This window comes from Taeniopygia guttata, chromosome 20 (genome assembly GCF_048771995.1).
Source record: "Taeniopygia guttata chromosome 20, bTaeGut7.mat, whole genome shotgun sequence".
In the NCBI taxonomy this organism is placed as follows: Eukaryota; Metazoa; Chordata; class Aves; order Passeriformes; family Estrildidae; genus Taeniopygia; species Taeniopygia guttata.
Genome location: NC_133045.1, coordinates 6,582,065 through 6,602,989, shown reverse-complemented (window position 1 = coordinate 6,602,989; position 20,925 = coordinate 6,582,065). Strand labels below are relative to the sequence as shown.

The 20,925-nt window shown below is 49.1% G+C and overlaps 2 protein-coding genes across 3 annotated transcripts in view; both read left to right on the top strand.

Moving 5' to 3' along the window:
* YWHAB (tyrosine 3-monooxygenase/tryptophan 5-monooxygenase activation protein beta) overlaps window positions 1-5,943 on the top strand; it is a 290,680-nt gene extending 284,737 nt beyond the window's left edge. For both annotated transcript variants that reach the window (XM_072917225.1, XM_030288362.4), the window contains 4 exons: window positions 918-1,041; window positions 1,991-2,154; window positions 3,494-3,589; window positions 4,052-5,943. In XM_072917225.1, the coding sequence (XP_072773326.1) occupies window positions 918-1,041; window positions 1,991-2,154; window positions 3,494-3,589; window positions 4,052-4,108 (441 nt within the window). In that variant the 3' untranslated portion in view covers window positions 4,109-5,943. The remainder of the gene's footprint in view (window positions 1-917; window positions 1,042-1,990; window positions 2,155-3,493; window positions 3,590-4,051) is intronic.
* A 2,004-nt stretch (window positions 5,944-7,947) lies between these two features.
* Window positions 7,948-19,714, top strand: PABPC1L (poly(A) binding protein cytoplasmic 1 like). The gene is made up of 17 exons (XM_030288815.4): window positions 7,948-7,976; window positions 8,379-8,416; window positions 9,131-9,342; window positions 9,968-10,161; window positions 10,611-10,726; window positions 11,487-11,626; window positions 12,380-12,474; window positions 12,723-12,860; window positions 13,367-13,462; window positions 14,299-14,565; window positions 15,066-15,156; window positions 15,430-15,558; window positions 16,565-16,704; window positions 17,030-17,123; window positions 17,906-18,036; window positions 18,845-18,934; window positions 19,505-19,714. The coding sequence occupies exons 3-16, from the start codon at window positions 9,150-9,152 to the stop codon at window positions 18,926-18,928; spliced, it is 1,908 nt and encodes a 635-aa protein (XP_030144675.3). The 5' UTR covers window positions 7,948-7,976; window positions 8,379-8,416; window positions 9,131-9,149; the 3' UTR covers window positions 18,929-18,934; window positions 19,505-19,714.
* The last annotated feature ends 1,211 nt before the right edge of the window (window positions 19,715-20,925 follow it).

Sequence of the window (20,925 nt, the reverse complement as noted above, 5' to 3'; positions counted from 1 at the left end):
AGCAGGGGATAATTTTGCATAGCTACATACTTGGGTCCAATTCTAGCTCCTAGAATGGAGCTAAGTCAATTAGCTTGTTTCTGAGGGAATTTGTTATAAAGGAGTATATTATTTTTAGCAGCAAAAAGGAAACAAGGCCATGTTGAAGACCCCTGGCTGCTGGCTGGAGGGGGTTCAAAATGAAAACAAATTTAGATTTGGAGCCCAGACATGAGTCCTGCTAAAAGATCTGCTGTTTAAATTCTTTAATTAATGAATGCTGACGTCCTGAGTCTTGTTTTGTAATTTTTTTTAATGAACAAGGTGTGTAGTTCACCTCCCAGACTAATTTTGCTCTTCTTTCACTCAGACAGAGGGATTCCTTTTATTGTTGTTCCGTTTGCTTAAGATCAGTCAGGAGCAGATGCTGTCAGTGCAGTCAATCTTTGCATCTCTTTCTGAGTGCACATGTGCTGCTTATGCCACTGTCAAACTTTTCAGCTGAAGCTGGAGATAGAATCAGTTTATTGTGGACAATTTCACAGCTCTACATAGAATTCAAATTTGTGGCAGCAAAAGTGACCAGATGTGCGACTTTCCAGCTGCTGCTTTTCATTAGTTTGGTCATGGATGTGGGTTTGCATCAGCAGGCTTAAGCCCTGATAGCCTTCAGATCCTGAGGGAGGGAATTGTGGGTAGGCTCAACATAGCACATTTTCAGCTCTCCACAGATTAGGCTACAAGTAGTTTATCTTTATTTTTTTTCCCAGAGTTTAGACAACAGTAGGCAAAGTGATTAACACATGAGTCTGCGTAAGTCATGACAGAAGTCATTGTTACTGTTTGAACAGTTCATGCTCGCCATTGTAACAAAGGCTCTGTTTCAGACATTATTTTTGTGACTCAGGAAACATCACTTTTTTTAAAATCTTTCTCAGGAACTCCTGGATAAATACCTTATTGTCAATGCCACGCAGCCAGAAAGCAAGGTCTTCTATTTGAAAATGAAAGGTGATTACTACAGATACCTCTCAGAGGTGGCATCTGGGGACAATAAGCAAAGTAAGTATAAATGAAATGTCCCTCTGCAGACCAAGCAGAAACAAGTATAAAAACCACTTGTATTCTTTTCCCCAGTATCATGTATTTCTTTATTTTCACTGCTGCTCTGTAGTTATGAAGATAGGTGCAGTGTAAGTCACTTTTGGAGAAAGACTTCACTGAAACTAATAAAACTGCTTGACAGATGTTCATCAATGCCATCAAACTCTGCTTGCAGCCCTGACCACAGTAGCCAGTTTTCAAGCATATGTGGCAGTGTAAAATCATTTTCCTGGAGAGTGTAGGTTTCTTTCTCATAGAAAATGCATTGTTTGTTTGATCTCATGTTTAAAATATGGATTCAGCTCAAGTCTTCACTGTTTGCAAAGTGAAGCGTTTCTCTGTACAGATATGGGATATTGGGTTCCTGGGTTCTAAAGTAATAAAATCTGAGATGGGAAAGCAGTGCTGAACTGTGTGAATTCCTGTGAGTGTCTAATGTAGTCCATGTCTTGCAAACTTAGCTTGATGTCAGTATGGAGCTTATTGTTACTCACTAGCCAGGAGGGGACTGTTGGCTTTGCCCTGAAACCCCAACCTGAAACACAAAATTAATGACCTAACTTCCCCATATGGCGTTGTCTGGATTTATTATTGATAACTATGACTTCTTCAGCTGGGCTGGAAATGAATGGTTTAAACCACAACACTTAAGTAGAGTTTATGTCCATTCACATTGGTTGGAATTTGTTGAATTTTATTTTAAGTTTCTATTTAAAAATCTATTTCAGCATTAATTGTTCAGCAAGTGGAAGGCTTTTGCATGTAAAAACATTGAAATAAGTGTCTGTGCATAGGTAATTGTATGAATTTCTGGTGGAATTGTAGTCTAGGCTGAGAATATAATTGCTTCCCTCGTGAAGTAGAGAGATGTATTGTGTATTTATGTGGTTGTAATTGCTTCTTGCAGCAACGGTAGCAAACTCCCAGCAAGCTTATCAAGAGGCATTTGAAATTAGCAAGAAAGAGATGCAGCCAACACACCCCATTCGACTTGGTTTGGCTCTAAATTTCTCTGTCTTCTACTATGAGATCCTAAATTCTCCTGAAAAAGCCTGTAATCTGGCAAAGACGGTAAGCAGACTCTTCATATCACCAATTTTTGTGGAGGCTGAGGAGGTAATTACATAGTTACAGTAGCACTTTGTAGATGATTATGCTTTTTCATATCAAATTCCTTAAAAATGCTGTCATAAAATGCTTGTCATTGTAGTATATTTTCAGGTAAGTTGATTTGCTAGACTAGCTTAGCTTTGGGTAAGGCTAATTTGCTACTGCAGCTGTTCCAGTGACAGGGAAGACAAATTGCCTCTGTTTAATGTCCACCTAATTCTCTTTGAATGTGTTTGTGTCAAAATGGAGAACACTTGAATTAATTTAGCACTTCTAAAGTGAAATATTTATTTAGATTGGAGCACTTAGGCAGTACATGGAGTGTTGTCTGTGTGCCCATCTTTGTAGCCCTAAATGTCCTTGTTGTCCATGTGCATGTGTGCCTCTTCCAGAGGTCTCTTTCCAGAGACCAAAAAGAGCTTTTGTGATGGGTTGTGGCAAACAAATAGCCATTCGTTTTTTCCTTAGCCTTCTTCCTGAAATAGGATTAGTCTTCTAAATGGAGCTTTTTGTGTCTGTGAATATTGTCTGCTAGTAACTTGAATAACAGGGCTTTAGGTGAATCTTTGTGTTGTTAATATGCACTTCAGTAAGACTTTGTAGCAAGAAGTGATGCTGTAAAATGCTGCTGCTGTTCTTGCTTTTTTTAGTCAAAATGCTTGCATCTCTTTGAAACCTGAAAGAAGAAATAGCAGTTATGGCTCTCAGACTCACAGTATTGATTTTCATGTGTAACAGATGTATGGGAAGAATGGCTTTGTTAATCTCTAGTGGAACATACCTGATTTCCTCTGCTGTTTTGAAAAGAAATTGGAAACCTTCCTTCCCACTGTCGAAAAATCTTGTGTTCCATTTTCTTGTCTACTGACTCATGTGCAATAGATATAAATATATACTTATTCAAGTAATGGTACCTTTGTGTTTCACTGCTTATTTAGACCAAGGAGACCTTCCTTTTTAAATTAAAGTCTTATTTTTAAGTGTTGTCTTAAACCTGACTTCAAGTTATGTGAACCATTTTTCAGCATGACACATATGCTCTTGTCTCTTCAGTGTTTGGAATTGGCATTTAGTAAAGTTTTTCTGGGCTTTTATCTGGACACCCCTGAAGACTTCTGTTTTCCCCTGGCTGTCTAGGATCTGGTACTCACTTCGTTTTACATTTCTTCTTGTGGTGGAAGCTAAAATACTGGAAGCTTTTTTATAGAATGTGGATAGTAATGTGGCAGTTTTTAAGTTCTGTATAAGCAGAAGTGACTTCAGAAAGCTGAGTATGAAAGGGCTGTGTTTATGTTTCTAGGCGTTTGATGAAGCAATAGCAGAGCTGGACACGCTGAATGAAGAGTCTTACAAAGACAGCACCCTGATCATGCAGCTGCTTAGGGACAACCTCACTGTGAGTACCATGGGGCAAACCACTGCACTCTAGGCTGCTGCACTCTGAAGTGGGACTCAGCATCTGAAAGTTGATGCGGTTCTGTGCCGTTAAAAGCTTTTTCTGAGGCGTTAACTGCATGTGTTAACTGCGATGCTTTTTGTAACCAGACCAGTTAGACTTGCTTGTTCAAACTAGGAATCACTTGTTAACTGCTGTAACAAACTCAGATTCCTTTTGTAACACAGAGTGGAGTTTGTTCTCAACAGTTTTATGTGGAACTTTCCAGCTTGTGCTAGCTTCTTGCTTATCTTTTATTCATGTTCTAGTTTATTATCCTTCAGCTTTACTATTAAGTTCAGTTCTGCATTGCTTTTAGCTGAGAAAATTGCACAGCTACTACTAATTACGCTGTCTTCCCTTTCCTGACAATTGTAATTAACTGTGCTTCCAGCATAAACACGTGTTTGTATTTCCTTGCAGCTATGGACGTCGGAAAACCAGGGAGATGAAGGGGATGCTGGGGAGGGAGAGAACTAATGGCTGTCACGCTTCACTATATGTTCAATGTCACCCTGTATCCTACACATAATCCCTTTGTGCGACAAGCAAAAAGAATAGTACATTGACTTTCACAACCTCAACGTAGCGAAAACTGTCTGTGGGGTAAAACCGGTTGGTGTTTTGTGTACCTAGAGCGGAGGTCGGTTATTCCAATGGCATTCCGAACTTTCCTATTCTGAACATTTACAGTTCCGATTACCGTGTTTATATTTTTAACTGAACACTGTGATGATAATAATAATAAAGGGTTTTGTGATTGCAATTGACTTTACAAAACTCTTATTGGTAGAAAAGTAGACATCAATTATGTAACTCTGGCAAGCTTAATTTGGCACCAAAATAGTTGAAGTACAATTCTGTTGTAAAGTTGTACAGAAAGTTATAGAGATTCTATTGTGACACTGGGGCACGGAAGGAAAACAATCCGATGTATGGCATTCCAGTTAGGGACACTGCTATGAGGTAGTTGAACAGGCACACTCTGTAGACATTTGTAACCGAGTCTGAGGCACCACTTTCAGTCAAAAGCTCACTTTGTCAATCCTGTCTTTCTGGGGATGGGGTTTGTTTTGGGGAGGAGGGAAACAGGGGAGTTAGCAGCTTGATTTCCAAACTCTTTACACTGGCAGATAACTGGGGTTTGAGTTCTCAAAGTGCTTTCATGCTCATACCACATGCATGACTAAGCCCCTTCCCACAGCAATAACTTTTACCTAGTTACAACTTAGATATTCTTCAGTAGTAAAAACTCTTGGTTCACTGCCATGGACTTGCAATAGGAGAAGATTCAATTTTTTGAATGGCCTTATTAGTTTGAATGATACCATGAAGTGATCTGCCACTTTTGCATTACTTTATTCTTAGGTAAATCAAAATCTCCATGGTATTCCCATTCTCAATTTATCCTGAAAACTTCCTAAGTAATCCACTGAGCCATCTTTTAGTTCACTTTATTCTCCCACCGGATTCTGTTCATCCTCAACCCTTTCACCTGTTTAAACTCCATTAAAGCAGTTTTGGACTCCCATATGCATCATCCTTTCTTTGGTTCCTGGTGACGTCAGGATGGTGGATGAGGCCTGCACCTCACCAAGGACAGGTTTCTTCCTTAGGTGTTCGAGAGCTGCCAGTGCTGTTGTATTCTTCAGCTCTTGTCTGCCATTCTTTGGTAGTACCAGGAAACTGGCTCAAGTACTGGCTCAAATATTCAGGATTTCCCATCTTGTACTGGAATGCAGACCTACTCATCTGTAATGCTTGTAATATTTGAGCTCCAAATGTCCTCATCTTACCATGTTTCAAACATGTCCCATTAAACAAAACCTAGTAAGAGTTGCGTGAATAATGCAGTGGAAAAGATTAGGAATAGTCACCTATCAGTCCCGTGGTATCATCCCCTGCCTTCACATTCCACTTAGGTATAGGATCCATCTGTTTGTCCATCTGTCTGCTGAAGAGAATTTCATGCACTGATTTTAAAACTCCCCTCTACTAGCTGAACAAATTGTGCAGTTAATACTTGGCGCTTGATAAATGCAGTAGTGAATGTGGAACCAAGCCTGTCTGTATATCTGGTAGCTCTTTTCGCTTTGTTTTTACTGACCAGTATTCTGCCTAAAGTTTGCTTCTGTGACGGTTATATTGCCTAGCACACACGTGGTTGTGAGAATAGTATAGCAAAAAGAAATACCTGGTTATTGATGTACTAGATTTGTGTATGTCTTTTAAACAGTTCTAGTTTCACCTTACACAAAATAATCAGGAAAGTGTAAAAGAATTCAAAAGTGAATAATAAAAAAAAAATTTTATCATTTGGTTGTCTGTCGTCTTTGCTGTAGTACTGCCGAAACCCGTGGTAGTAAAATCACCACTTCTATTCAGTTTTCAGTTTGTGGATTGTGTGAGTTGATTCATGGTTTACAAATACCGAGTTACTCATTTCTTTAACTAAAAACTTTCCCACACACCCTCCCAGATTTGGAGGAGAAAACACTGTTTCTCTTCTTTTTCATCAAGGGCATACTTGTAATATATTGCCATTGCAGGGCTTAAATGCAGCTCTGAATATTAACTTGCCATGAGTCACTGCCTATTGTAGGGTCAAACACACTGTAAAAAACAAGTCTGTTGGTTACATTTAGAGATTTTTCTTGGGAATCTTTTAAATACCTGCTCTGTACACAGGGCTGGCCTCACCTCTGCACACCCAGCTCTGCTTGTCTCACACTGGGCTGTGCTAAAGGAACACCAGGAGTCCAAAATAGCAGAGGTGCACTGGATGTAAGAGCACTTGAAGGGATGGATGGCAGTAGCCAGGTAGCAGATGCCAGGCAGTCTGAAAGCTTCCAGGTAGCTTGGTCCTGCTCCCAGAGTGTGGCAACACAGAAGTATGCACAGTGGAAAATATCACTTGGCTGCTCTTCATTGACCGATGAAGGCATTAGGACAAAATCTAACCAGCTGTTGCTTGACCACTGTTCTGGCCTGTGCCATGGCTTTACATGGTGGTCCCTCCATGTCTGTAATTATTACTACTTTGTCATTTTCTTCAGCCTTTATGGACATACCTAAATGTATGCACATACCACACATCTTAAATTATTTTATAGTGTGCACCAACTCCCAGTCTGACTCATGCTGATGGCATTGTCAGCTCTGAGACAAGAAAAATCCCTGCATCTGCTAGCTGCTCCTGTTCAGAGACCACCTCCTGTCTTAGTCCTTTCACATAACATCTCTCATCCTTGCTGTCTCTTTGGGGAAATCGTGAGCTGAGGAGGCTGGTCTGCAGCAGTGATGAGTTGAGCGGGTGTCTCCATTTTTTATTTAATTCTGTCTTTCTGGGAAAGGGCACTGCAGCTGGCCCAGCCATAGTAAAAGTCCAGGTGCTCTCAACATCTTTGACTCATCAAACTGTTGCTGCTGCAGCCTCTCATTCCTGGTGCTGATGCTGATCTGAACTTGGGGCGAGGCATCTTGGTGTGGGAAACCACCAGAAGGCTTTTGTGAAGGTGATGGTTCTCCTGATTTCCTCGCAGCTGACCCTTCCGAGGCTGCAGGATGGGGTGGAGCTGCTTTGGAATTGCACTGCCTGTGGCTCGAGGTTTCTGTGTGCTTTCATCCAGCGTTTCAGTAGCACAATCACATCCAGAGCAGCTGGGGTGCGACCTCAGTGGATGAAAGTGGGTTTACAGAACTCCTGGGCCGTATGGACAAGGGATGATGATGGCAGAGGCCGTATTCCCTGTCTCTCTGTTGGGTCCTGAGGGAGGTTGCTGTGCAGTTTGGAAATGCGTGAGTGCCCGGTGATGAGCGATCTGTAACCGAGCTGCGTACGGCTTCTGCCTGTTCTCCTTAACTTCAGGGAATTACATGTCAGAAGGTGAATGTGATTTCCATAAAACCGCGTGGGTGGGACACGCTGTCAGCGTTCCGGGGTGACACGCAGCGCAATTCCCCGGCCCTTCGTCGGGGAAGGCACGAGATGCGCAGGAGCTGCGATCCGCGGAGATGAGGAGCTGCTCCTGCTGACCGCTGAGCCGCTCAGCTCTGCGGGGCCGCGGCTGCCCGGCGGAGCGGGGCTCGGGGCTCGGAGTTCGGAGCTCGGAGCTCGGGGCTCGGGGCCCGGGGCCCGGGGCTCGGGGCTCGGGGCCCGGGGCTCGGAGCTCGGGGCTCGGGGCTCGGGGCTCGGAGCTCGGGGCGGGGCAGGGCCGCACCTGGCCGGGGGCGGGCTGTGGGCTGTGGGCGGTGGGCGGGGGTCCCGTCCCGCCCCCGGGGCCCCGCGGAAGAGGCGGGCGGTGCCGGCAGCCGCAGCGGAGCGGAGCTGCCGCGGCGGGCGCTCGGTGTGAGTGCGGGGCGGGCTCGCAGCCCAGCTCCGGCTGCCGGGGCCGTTTCTGCGGGCCGGGGGCTCGGGCAGGGCGTGCAGCGCTCCTCCGCAGCCCTGTTCCCTGTCCGGCGGTGTGCGCTGCCCTGCGGGGCTCTGCCGCCTCTGCCCGGCCGCTCCCCGCCTGAGCTCCCTTCCCTCCCTGCCCCGCTGGCTCTGAAGGGTCGCTGGGGCTCCTCTGTTACCTGTGTTTGTTTGGGGGGGTGCCCTGGGGGGGCTCTGGGCGGTGCGAGGAGCGGGGCTGTGTCACGGAGCCGGTGCGCGGCTCTGCCGTGGGCTCCCCGCCGTGGGGACCTGCCTTTGGCCGGGGGATTGCTCGGTGCACCTCTCCTATATATGTGTGTTAATTCTGGGTATCTATAGGTGTCTAAACAAGTGTCTCAGGACTTTCGAACTTTAAGGTAAGAGCCCCAAGGATGGATTTATAAGCTTTTGGGGCAGGACCTGCATTCCTGTGTTTCTAGGCAGTAGCCTGGGGGTCTCGGGCACTTACTGTTGTCTTCACACAGAACTTTATACTCAACTGAAACTAGGCAGACGCTGAGCATCAATTTGGCTGCTCAGGGAACAGCAGTCAGCAAGCTGAGAAACTGGGAAGGAGTGGCTAAAACCCTGTGTCTGCCTTGTTAGAGGTGGAGTTGTTTGCAGGGAGCACGTGGGCTGCAGTTCTGTCCCTGGCCATCAGTACAAACTCCCACTCCTTGGGTCTGCTCTGGCTGGAGGGAGCCATTACAGAGGTAAAATGGAAGTCTCTGGTGGAGAAGGGCTGTTTACCTTCTGAAAAATTAAACTCCATTTTATTTCTCCTGTGGTTGTGTGTTTTAGGGAGCAAAGCTCTATGTGTGTAGTGTGTCCCTCTGCATCCTTCCAGGGTGTGCAAGGGCTGTGAGGTACAGATACTCCAGCTCAACTTTTGCACCAGAATTGTTATGTCCTGGAAAGTTTTGAGATTGCAGCTTCCTTGGGGTATTCCTGATCCTAGTGCTGCTGGTGGGAAGGGAAAAGCATTGTTTGACTTGTGCTGTTGCAGTGGGGCCAGCCCCAGTGTGGGTCTGTGATTGCAGAGGCCATCTGAAACCTGTGCCCTGCAGCTGCGGGTCTTTCTCCTCCTGCAGCTGAGCTCTGTGGGTGACCATGAATGCCAGTGGCCCTGGCTATCCCTTAGCCTCTCTCTATGTGGGAGACCTGCACCCAGATGTGACGGAAGCCATGCTCTATGAGAAGTTCTCCCCTGCTGGGCCCATCATGTCCATCCGAGTCTGTCGGGACGTGGCCACGCGCCGGTCACTGGGCTATGCCTACATAAACTTCCAGCAGCCTGCGGATGGTACGTTCCTTGCAAGCAGCTCTGAGGAGCTGCCTCACAGCGGGGACTTGGGGGAGCAGTTGTCTGAATGGCTGCATTGCTGTTAGGGCTTGGTTCTAACTAATCCCAGTCTGCTCTCTGATGGTGACCCATCCTGCTTCCATCTCGTCTGGGCTCTGGTGAGGGGTTGAAGGTGAAGAGTTTCCTCCCTCCTTCTCCATCAGAGAAGGACACCAAAACCCCTTCTGCCCTTCCCCTGGGGTACCCAGCTGCCCACTGGCTCACAGTGTAAAGTGGGGCCACGCTCCTGGCAAGCATTGCCATGACACAGTATTGTAATTGGAAGGTGTTCCATGCTGAAGTGAGGCTGTAGTGATGGGAAGGTGTTGATTTAGTTGCCCTAGAGACCAAAATCCTTACTGGGTAGATTAGCTGGGCATCTGCCAAACTGCTTGTTGTGAAATGGTTGATCCTTGGGAGTCAGACATGCTTTGGAGAGAAAAAGAGTAATTAGTCTAACAGTGATGTGGCTGTAGGGCTGGAGAGGCAGAACTGCCTATCACATTTAGGGTAACAAGCCCCTATCCCCATCTCAGCTGCTGCAGAATGTCTCTGTTACTCCCCTCTCCTCCCCCTTCCTTGCCAGCTGAGCGAGCCCTGGACACCATGAACTTCGAGGTGATCAAAGGCCGACCCATCCGCATCATGTGGTCCCAACGGGACCCTGGGCTCAGGAAATCAGGGGTTGGAAACGTCTTCATCAAGAACCTGGATGACTCCATTGACAACAAAGCCCTGTATGACACATTCTCTGCCTTTGGAAACATCCTGTCGTGCAAGGTGGGTGTGCCCAGGGTCCTGCAGGAAAGGACTTGCTCCAGAGCTGCCCTCACTCTTGGAAGCATGCTCCAGCCAGCTGGAATTCCCTTTCTCATTTCACTTCCCACAACATCTCCTTTAAATTCCCAGCTGCTTTGAAGCCAAAAGGCCTTGCGGTGTTTCCCTTCAGAGTAGGGGCATTCCCCCCGGTCCCTGCGCAGAGATGTTATGTGTCATCCTGTCCCAGCTCAGTGAAGACCATGGATCTGGTCCTGGGGTTGCCCACCTCCCTGACCTGCTGCCAACATCCCAAAAGAGCTCAGCTGCAGTGGGAGCAGGATGTCAGGGAGGGAAAATGCCCCTGGAAAACGGGGCTGGGCTTTCCTGTGATGTACTTATGTACAAACATGGAGAAAAACAAAAGCAAACATGTTTGTCTCCTTCCTTTGCCCCTCATGCTGTGTTTGTAGGTGGTTTGTGATGAAAATGGATCCCGTGGCTATGGCTTTGTCCACTTTGAGACGCATGAGGCAGCAACTCGGGCCATTGAGACCATGAATGGGATGTTGCTCAATGACAGGAAGGTGTAAGTGCCAGAGAAAGGAGTCTGGACTCTGACTTGGCTCTGCTCCTCCCTTGCCTTGGTGCACTATCTGCAGTCAAAGCATGCCCTGCTCAGGCATCCCCTTCCTGCTGCCCTGTGTTCTTCCCTTTTCCATCCCTGCTGGGCATGGCAGCTCTGCTGCTCTCTGGGACACTGAGTCACTTGTGGTGGGTGCTGGGGGAAGTGTGATAATGGTTTGGAGCTGCTCCCAGATGGTGGGGAAGGAGTCCAGCCCCAGGCTGGGTTTTATTGCTGAGGCGGTGTAATGAGTGCCCACAAAGTGGAGCTGGTCCGTGATCTTGGCTGTTGCCATCAGATAATCTGGGCAGGAAGAGGTTTTGTTGTTGTTCCTCTCTCTGCATTGCATCACCTCACTCTATGTTCCACAAAGGCAAGGACTACCGAGAGTGTTTGAGACTGCTTTGGAGGAAGAGAGCTGGCACTTGGTGGTATCCTTTGGGGTCTTTTGTGGTGGTGGCATACTTTGAAGTCTTTTAATGTCTCCTGGGGTGACAAACCCCTACTTTTGGCAGTGACAATGGGGAGTTTGGGTGTATGTACACCAGAGTGGGTTATGCTGAAGTTGCTGTATGTAAAACTCATGGTGAGTTTGTGGGTGAGCAAAGCATGGCCTGGGGTGATGGGATCTCTCTTGGCCTGTAACTGAGGCAGGTGTCCCTGAGTCCATCTTCCCTCTGCAGGAGACATGCAGGGTTTGAGGCCTGTTCCTTTTGTCCCACAGGTTTGTTGGACACTTCAAATCCCGCAAAGAGCGCGAGGCAGAGGTTGGGGCTAGGGCAATAGAATTCACCAATGTCTACATCAAAAACTTTGGGGATGACATGGATGATGACAGACTGCGGGAAATATTCTCCAGATTTGGTGAGTACAGTTGTCGAAATATCCTCGTGTCTGATAAACTGGAGTTGGGGCAACCTAAAAGGAAGTGGGGGGAATGCTTGGCTGAAATAGCAAGCCCTTTTCTCGGTGAGATGTGACTTGTTTAAACAACCCCACAAAAAAGGACTGCAGTCACTTCATTTGTCAGGATGTCACATGTGCTTTCCTGCTGTGACAGAGGATAACTTGTACTTGGTCTTGAAAAATGTGTGTTTTTTTTAAGTTGTCTTGTTACCAGCATACTGTCTGGTTACAGGAACCCTGGGAATAAGAATTGAGTCTGAATGTAAGGAAAACAGGCTTTTCAGTTTAGTCCACTGCTGGGGGATGCCCCTTGTGATGGGTTTTGGTGTTGTGCCAATCCATGGGCCATACTTGGTCAGTGTCATCCCAAGTAATTTGTAGTTACCCTTCATATGAACCCAATCTATGTGTTCATATGTAAAGGAAATGAGATTTTCTAGCAAAAGGAACTCACTGCACTCGCTGGAGAAGCTGAGGAGCCCAGGGCAATGAGAGCAGCAGCCTCGGTTGGAGGGCTCACCCTCACCAAACCTCACAGCCTCCTGTCCCTGCCCCTTGGGGATCCCGTTGTCTGTCCTCCTGCTGGGCTCTTCCATGCTGCCATGGTTGTCCAGTGTCCTCGCTGGGCTGGTCTCTCATGGTGGCTCCCCAGCACAGTGCTGCAGTGCCCCTGAGGGCACCCTCAGACTGTGCTGTCCTTCCCTGCTGCAGGAAAGACCTTGAGTGTCAAGGTCATGATGGACAACAACGGCCGCTCCAAGGGCTTTGGATTCGTCAACTTTGAAAAGCACGAAGAAGCCCAGAAGGCAAGAGGCATCTCGCTGCCCATCTCTCTCCTGAGACTGTCACCTGGTGATGCTTCCACCTCTCCTCAGGGGGAACATCACCAGCTTTGTGCCTGTCTGGGAGCTGGCGCTGGGTACCTGGATGGGCAGGACCTGGCAAGGGGGTGCGGGTCTCTGCTTGAGGTGGGACTGCCCTGGGGCGGTGGGTGAAGAGCAGAGCTGTGGCCGTGGGCTTGCTGCTGAGCTGAGAGCCCTTTCCCCCCCGGCAGGCGGTGGCTGACATGAACGGGAAGGAGATCAACGGGCGGGTGCTGTACGTGGGCCGCGCCCAGAAGCGGCTGGAGCGCCAGAGCGAGCTCAAGAGGAAATTTGAGCAGATGAAGCAAGAGCGGGTGAACAGGTACCAGGTAAGGGAGAGCAGGGTGCTCCATCCTGCAGGTGCTCCATCCTGCAGGTCTGCAACAGGGACACTCTCAGCTTGGGGACAGCACAGAGCTCTCCTGAGCAGATCAGCATCGTGGGTACCTCCAGCAATTAGGGGTCCAGTCACTGCCTGGGAGTGTCCTGGAAAGCAATATCAGGAAAGAGGAGAGAGATTTAAACCTAGGATGATGTTGAGAGGTGAACAAATGGGTCTGCTAATTTCCAGAAATATTAACCTGGAAAAGAGACAGCTTCATGAGGTTCAGCAGGTTCCCAGTGGTGGTGTGAGTGCCCTCTTCACTTGAGGTGTTTGCATTTTGAGTGGAGTTTTTGCACAATCCTGGCCCCTCTCCATGTCACTGCTCCTGCAGGGGATGTCTCTGTGGGGCATCCCATCCTCCAGCTGAGCTGCTGGTGAAATGTGCATCCAGTGTGACAAACTACTGTAAACTTTGGGATCCCAAGCTGCTTTTTTTTCACCTGTGTGCAGGGGGTCAACCTGTATGTGAAGAACTTGGATGATGGGATAGATGACGAGAGGCTGAGGAAGGAGTTCTCCCCCTATGGCACCATCACCAGTGCCAAGGTGAGGGACTGGAGCTCCTGTGGTCAGTAAACTGGTGCACTCAGCCCTCGGGGATGGATAGGGGTTATCATCCTGTTGAATTACACTTCCCTGCTGATGGCTTGTGTCTCAAGCCAGGTGTAAGGGACATGCTGCTCCACCTCACATTGTCCTGAGGAGCAAATATTTTGTAGCTTTGTTGAGTTACCCTGGTGAGGTGCCAGGTATGGGACCTTAAAGCTGCAACATTCTGAATATTGCCCAGCTGCTCTGTGACACTGGTACAAATGAAAATGACCCACAGTACACCTCTCTTGGGACAGTGGGGTGACAGGCTGGTGTTTGGCCTTTTGGAACACCATGGTCATGTTGCTCTTTTCACTGGCACTGGTGTCAGGATTCTCTGGAAGGCAACATGTAAGGGATGGTCTGGCATTAAGATCAGCTACCTATAACCTGCCAGGGATGGATGCTGCCTGGCCCTTGTCAGGGCACAGAGTCCCACTGTTCCCCATCCCTTGCTGGCTCCTGCAGCATTCAGCACCAGAGCATTTCTGGCCCATGAGCCCTGTAAGACTGAGGCACAGATTCCCCCGCAGATGATCACAAGCTCCCGATCTCAGGCTGGTCCAGACTCTGCCATCTTCATTTTCCAAACCTACTGCCTGAGAAAATCCTGCCCTTCCCCAGAGAAATCTGTTTGTGAGAGAGATGCAGTCCCATCCATCCCACCCTGGGTGTGGGGCCTGAAACGGGGTGCCTGTGGTTGGATCCCACACAACCCCCTTGACACCCTGTGTTTTGTGGATGCTGCAGTGATCTGTGGACTTAGCTGTCTTCTTCTAATCCTGTTTTAGGTGATGACAGAGGGTGGCCGCAGCAAAGGGTTTGGGTTTGTATGTTTTTCCTCCCCAGAAGAGGCCACCAAGGCCGTGACAGAAATGAACGGGCGCATTGTCAGCACAAAGCCTCTCTACGTCGCGCTTGCTCAAAGGAAAGAGGAGCGGAAAGCAATCCTCACCAACCAGTACATGCAGAGATTGGCCACCATGAGGGCCCTGCCTGGCCCTCTCCTGGGCTCTTTCCAGACCCCCTCAGGGTACTTCCTGCCCCCCATGCCTCAGGTGAGTCCTGCTCCCCAGTGGCAGCCTTGCACAGGGACTCGAGTCTGCCCTGGAGCGGGGTGGCAGTCAGGCTGAGAAGCAGAGCTTGGGTTGTGCAGATCTGGACACACCCTGAGGAACTGGTGGGATCTGCCTGGGCTTCCATGTGAGCAGCAGGGTGGGGTGGGGAAATGGGCTGGGGATTTCATACTTACTGCTGTTCCTCAGAGGAAGGAAGCAAGGAGAAGTTTGGTGGGAGGGAAGCGTGGAGAGCAAGGGAGAAGGGTTACAGACGTGCAGAAGCTCCTGAGGAGGCATGAAGTAGAGCTGCTGGAGAACATGCTGACAGCAGGGCTGGAGGTCGGTCTTTAGAGTGCTCTGGCACCCTGCAGAGCATGGTTCTGGCTTGTCTGTCTGTGTGCAGCAGCCACCAAGTGGCTCTGGGAGGCACCAAGAGCCTCTGGGCTAGTTCTGGCTCAGCTCAGCTCCCCAGTCACGTTGGATGTGTTCTTCTTCCCCAGCCACAAACCAGAGCTGCCTTCTACGGCCCCAGCCCCGTTGTCCCAGTCCGCCCTGCCACTCGCTGGAGTGCGCAGCCCTCCCGGCCTCCCTGTGAGTCTGCCTGACTCTCCCTGGGGGCTCTTGGCATCAGCTGGGCTCAGTTGGGACTGAGGGTTTTTTAAAGTAGCAGGAAGTGTGTAACCACGGGGATTTATCTTGGAAAAGTGTGCAGGGTCATGGTGATGGGCACTGGGAGGTGAGATGTTGGCAGTGACACCAGAGGTAAGGTGCTCCTGAACTGTCCCCAGCCACAGCCACTCTCCCACACCTCCTTCCATGCCTTTGCTACCAAGCAGCTTCATTCTGTGTGTTCTCTCTCTGCAGCAGTGTATCCTGAAGCCACCCCCATCCTGAGGGCTGCCGTGCCGCCCCGGCGCCTGCTGTCCAACATCAGCACCACCAGGCAGGCCTCCACCCAGGTGCCCCGTGTGCCCCCCCAGGCCCAGAGACTGGGTGAGTGCGAGAAGGACCCCCATGACAGCAAGCTGGGACATCACCATGGTGGCAAGGGTGCTTACTGTGAGCTCAGGTCTCCAATCAGGATGGATTGGTTTGTGGGGTTGCTTGTGGAGGGCTGTTGTGATGGAATTGGAGCAATGTCTGTAGGAACTTAGTATGTAACTTTTGGGCAAGGCTGGGATCTTTTAGGTAATGGGACAGGTTTCTGATGTGCAGATTGGTCTTGTTGTGGCTATGCCTTGAATATGATCCTTAAAGCAGATGGTGATGCAGCCACAGCACCCGGGTTTAGTGCTTGGACAAAGGCAGAGGGTAGGCAAGGATCTTTGGGGTGCAGGAAGGGGATCTTACAGGCTCTGGCTGAACTGCTGCCAATGTCAAACCTCATGTTAGAGAGGTTTGGAGCTGAGAACCATATCTTGCTGGCATCCCCAGTGCCTGGCTGTGCTGAGGCTGGCCCTGGCTCTTGGGGTGTCTCCTCCACACATGACCATCTGGGGCAGTGACTGCCTACAGCCTTCCCATCTTCATGGGATTTTGCCCAAAGTTATCTTTGTCACTGCTGAAGTGAGCAGTGGGACCAGGAGGGCTGTCTGTGGCTTGTCCCTTCTCCTTTTGTCGTTGTTCTCTCATTCCTCTGCCTTCACCTCCCTTCAGGATGAGCTGGGAGACAAGGGTCTCACAGCCCACCCTCCTCAGTGCTGTTCCCCTTCTCTGGCTGCTGATGCAGATGGGTTTCTGCATCAGAAGGTGAGATGATGAGGTGTGGGTGCCTTTTCCAGCTCTCCTGCCCTCTGCACAACATCAGACCACCCCACCCCAAGGGCAGCAGTGCCCTGCTTGTCATGGGGAAGCTGCCTTTGACCTGGGGGCTGCTTTGAGCTCATGTAGGGCTTTTCAGGCCCTCCAAACAAGCACACTGTCCTTGTGGCTTCAGCCTCCTTGACACTGGCATGCATTTAAGGACTCCTCCTTACAAATATTCTTGTCCCCATTGCAGTCAACATCGGGACGCAGACAGTCAGCACCCGGCTGCCCTCCTCATCTGCCCTGCCACGGGGTACCCAGCAGTACAAGTACTCCTCATCTGCCAGGAACATGCAGCCCATGGGCCACATGCCACCCGTGGTGGCCCCACAGGTAAGTGCTCTGTAGCCACCAAAAAGTGACATTCCTGGTCCTGCTCTGGGATAACATGACTGCTGACCCCAGGGAGCCCCATGCTGTGTGAATGATGCTGTGGGGACCTTTCCCAGGGGCTGTGGGACTGTGGATCCAGTAGCCACACAGCTCTAATGCTTGACTCCAGCTTTTCTGGAAGCTGGTGTTTGGATACAAACAGACAATTGCATCTTGGAAGGCTGAAATGCCACGTTGTGGTTGGTATTGAGCACCATTCCTGCAAGTCAGGTAATTCACTTCACTTCCAGCCTTTGATTGCTGTTCTTCCCTGTTTTTCCTCCAGGTGGGAGAACCTGCTGTGCATGTCCAGGGGCAGGAGCCACTGACAGCATCCTTGCTTGCAGCAGCTCCCCCTCAGGAGCAGAAGCAAATGATCGGTGGGTGCCATGGAGCAGGTCCAGCTGCAGGACCCTGGGGGCAAATGGGCTTGCATGCACCAGGGCAAAATTAACTGCTGGGGCAAGCTGTAAGGCTTTGTGGGATTGCTCTGATATTATGCTGCTTTAAAAAAATAATAATAAATTCAGTCTGTGTTGGAACTGGATGGGAGCAATAAAGCCACTCCCTGTCTGCGTGAGCTGCCTGACAGTGAGAGAGTGTCTGGTGAAGCTTTGCAGAGAGGCAGAGCTCCATCCAGCCTGCCTGTGCTGCCAGGCCATGCCAGGGCATTTGCAATTCCCCTGGGCTCTGAACCATCCTCTACTCCTGGGCACTGATGAACAGCTTGGTGGCTACAGGGGTTAAGGTCAGCTGTGCCACACAACCCTTGGGTTTCAGGTGTTCCGTAATGGAGCAGGCAGTGCCCTGGTGTGGGACAGCATTGCTTGGCCTGGCAAAGCACAGCAGGTCACAGACCAGCTCTTTCTTCCCAAGGGGAAAGTGCTCCTGCAGAAATTGGCACTTTTACCTGTGCACAGGTGGGCAGATGTGCACAGCTCCGCTGCCCTGTGCCCACTGTAGGTGCCTGCTGCTGACTTCACCCAGCAGCTTCCTGCTGCTGAGACATGCTGGAGTAGCTTTGCTTGTGAGCAGTGGTTTTTCCACCACCATCACCACCCTCATATCCCATTTTGGTTGAGCAGGCAGCAGGGCTTGCAGTGGGTTTGAAGATGCTGGGGGGCTTGCAGAGTGCTCATGTCTTCACTGGTGTTTGGAGCAGGAGAACGCCTCTACCCTCTGATCCATGTGCTGCATCCCTCACTGGCCGGCAAGATCACCGGGATGCTGCTGGAGATTGACAACTCCGAGCTGCTGCTGCTGCTGGAGTCCCCAGACTCCCTGCGCTCCAAGGTAGGACAGACTCAGTGCCCAAACATATCCCTTTCCAAAGGGCTGCTCACCTTCTGCTGCAAGGAGAGGTGACACAGCTCAGGACACTGATCACTGTAGGAAGAGCAAGTAGCTGCTGGTTTTATTTCACATGAAAAAGGAGCCCCAGGTTGATGTCACCACACCCAGTGCCTGAATGCCTGCCTGCCTTCAGCAAAAGGAGAAGCTGGAAGCAGCTCCCTAAAAGCACAGGCCAAGCTTCAGGGTGGTTTGGAGGTGGCTGGGAAGCGAGAGGGGAAAAGCAGGGTGGTATGTCTGCATGAAAGTAGCCATGAAGATGCTCTTTCCTCAGAATAGAAACTAGACAAACTGCTGCCTCTCTACAGTATTTCTTCAGTTTCCTTCTTAATTCTGGTGAATATTTAGCTTTGGTTCCCATTGAAGTAGTTGGAGTGAATTGACTGCATCTTTTTGCTGTTCCTTGGAGACAGGAGCTGCTTTCATTCTTACTCTCCTGGTTTTTTAAGGAGCCTGGGCTCTGCTGGGTGGCGTCAGGTAGCTTTACCTGTGAAATCTGACTTGTGTCTAGCAAGTTCTGACTTGATAATAAAGGAGAGATTCCTCAGAATTTCCCTTGGTAAGAGACAGAAAAGGTCTTTGTGCTGATCAGTCTCCTGCAGAAGCAGCAGGCTTGGATTTTGTAATCAAGTCCTCTAGCTCTTGAAAGTGAGTCTGTGTGGAGGCCACATTGGGATCCAAAATACCGAGTTCCTGTGCAGTGCAGTTTTACACTGCAGCAACTCAACTTCTCCCCTTTCTCTGTTGTCAGATCGAGGAAGCAGTCACTGTTCTCCAGGCACACCAGAGCACGGAGACACCCCACAAGGGCAGTGCTGGGGCGTTCCTGCCCTGACTCCAGGTGGGTGCTGGGAGCCCTGGTGTGCTCAAAGTCTCTGCTTTCTTACTCTGAAATTGGGTATTGGGTTTCTCACCCAGGCCAAGCCAGGTTTAATGAGCACTATCAGTGTCTTTGACTGTAAAATTCCATTTCTTGAATTGCATCCTCTATTCTTAGTTGTACCACAGAGACCTATGGGGGTTCTTTCTATGTTGATGAGGGCAATGACTCTGCTACCAAAAAGGACTATAGGAAAGGTCCTTGCTTTTCTGTAGCTCTATTGGAGACCAGCACAATCTTTCCTGGTAATTCCCAGTGGGTTTTTTGCAGAACCTTGACAGTACATACCCCTATGCAATATCCTTTGTGTGCTTGATCAGGGAGCTGGCCCTGCTGCTGAGGCTGGGATAGATGCACTAACAAAGCAATTCAGACTGTATGTACCCCTTTTAAGATATTTCAGATGTCTTCTTGACTTCTGATATCAATGTAACTGTGTTAATCCAAGTCCAGGTGAATTTCATGTTTTCTAGATGAAATTCTTCCTTTAGCAGTTGACAATTACATATGTGAGTTCTCTGTGTCTTGCAGATTATGGGACTGAGGGCAAGCCCTGAGAATGTTGCTGTTGAAGAACAGGAGCAGGAACCCCACCATGCTGTTGGAATCATGCCCTTACAGTGACCCTGGCTTGTCTTCGAATGCCCCATCCTATTGTTTGTGTGTATTGTAAGCCCTGTAGAATTGCTTCCTCCTGCACCTGTAAAAATCTTCACATTAAATCTCTTCTCACCACTGAAAGCACCTTGTGAGATGTAGTGTGGAACCCAGCCTGGCTCAGTTGCCTGGAAAATGATGAGTGCTGGTGAATCATCATTTCACTGAATTTATTGGGTTCTGTAGTTTTATTTGTTCATGTAGCTGACACTAATAAAGAACTAATACTTCCACCCCCACAAATGGGTTAGTTCCCTTGGCAGGAAGACAGCCAATACTTTGCTTCTCACAGGTGGAAGGATGAGCTCAGGCTGCAGTAATTAGTGATTGAAGTTTGTGATGCTGGTGAGGTGTCAGCCTGGAAAGCTGACAGAAGGGACATACAGCTCTACATTAACAAATTGCCAACCAACAGGCTCCTCTAATCCTTTCTGATTCCCTAGGAGGATGGATTTAAGCAAAACAGGAGGGATTGCTGCTGTTCTCCCCCAGTAATTAACCTTGTAGACCTGTAGTAATGGCCTCGAGTGTCTCCTACTACTCACCACAGGGTCTGTCTATGTGTCTGTGGCGCACAGGATCAGCTTTTTGAGGTATTGTGGAGTAGCTGTAAATAAAAAGCTGTTTCCAATGTGTGTCTCTGACCAGAGGTTCCCAGGAGTCCTTGAAGAGTCTGCAAGCCTTCATGACTGCATCGTGTCCTACGAGGACACATCCTGCTTGCAGGGGGAGCTGGGACCTGTTCCTGCTGTGTTGTGCTCCTTGTGTTCCTGTCATCACCCTGACCTTAATCCTCTGCTCTTCCTAGTAAGGAAAGGAATTTCAATCCCCAGAGACTCCTCAGTGCTTGAGGCTGGTGATGCACTGACCTCACTTGACTGCTTCCTCGATCTGGCAGGAGCACACCTCCACCAGTACCACCCACCTTCTTTCTGTGCAGCTCGTGCTGGTTTTGCTGTCTCAATCTTCCTTCTGTGCTGTATCATACTCTCACTTCAGCTCCCTGCTGAGTCACCCCTCCTACCTCTTGTTTTCCTTCCAGCATTTTAATAGAACCACTTACACATTTGCTCCTGCATGGTGTCTGCTCTGCTCCACTGGGGCTTTTCATCATTCCTTTTTCTCACTAGTTCTTACTCTGACTTCCTTAAATATTTATTTTCCTCTTAGGGATCCCTCAGCCTGAACTGTTCACTGTTTAGATATCATCTCCTCAGTGAGATGCTTATAAAGGACTTTAATTCACTTAATATACAGAACCCTAATTTGTTATTTCTCTCAGAGTGTCACAGGCT

Bases quoted from the DNA above. Each gene is read 5' to 3' on its own strand.
- PABPC1L (XM_030288815.4), top strand. From the start codon at position 9,150: ATGAATGCCAGTGGCCCTGGCTATCCCTTAGCCTCTCTCTATGTGGGA. The intron at 11,627-12,379 runs GTGAGTACAGTT...TCCCTGCTGCAG, and splicing joins GGAAATATTCTCCAGATTTG to GAAAGACCTTGAGTGTCAAG. The intron at 17,124-17,905 runs GTGGGTGCCATG...TGTTTGGAGCAG, and splicing joins GGAGCAGAAGCAAATGATCG to GAGAACGCCTCTACCCTCTG.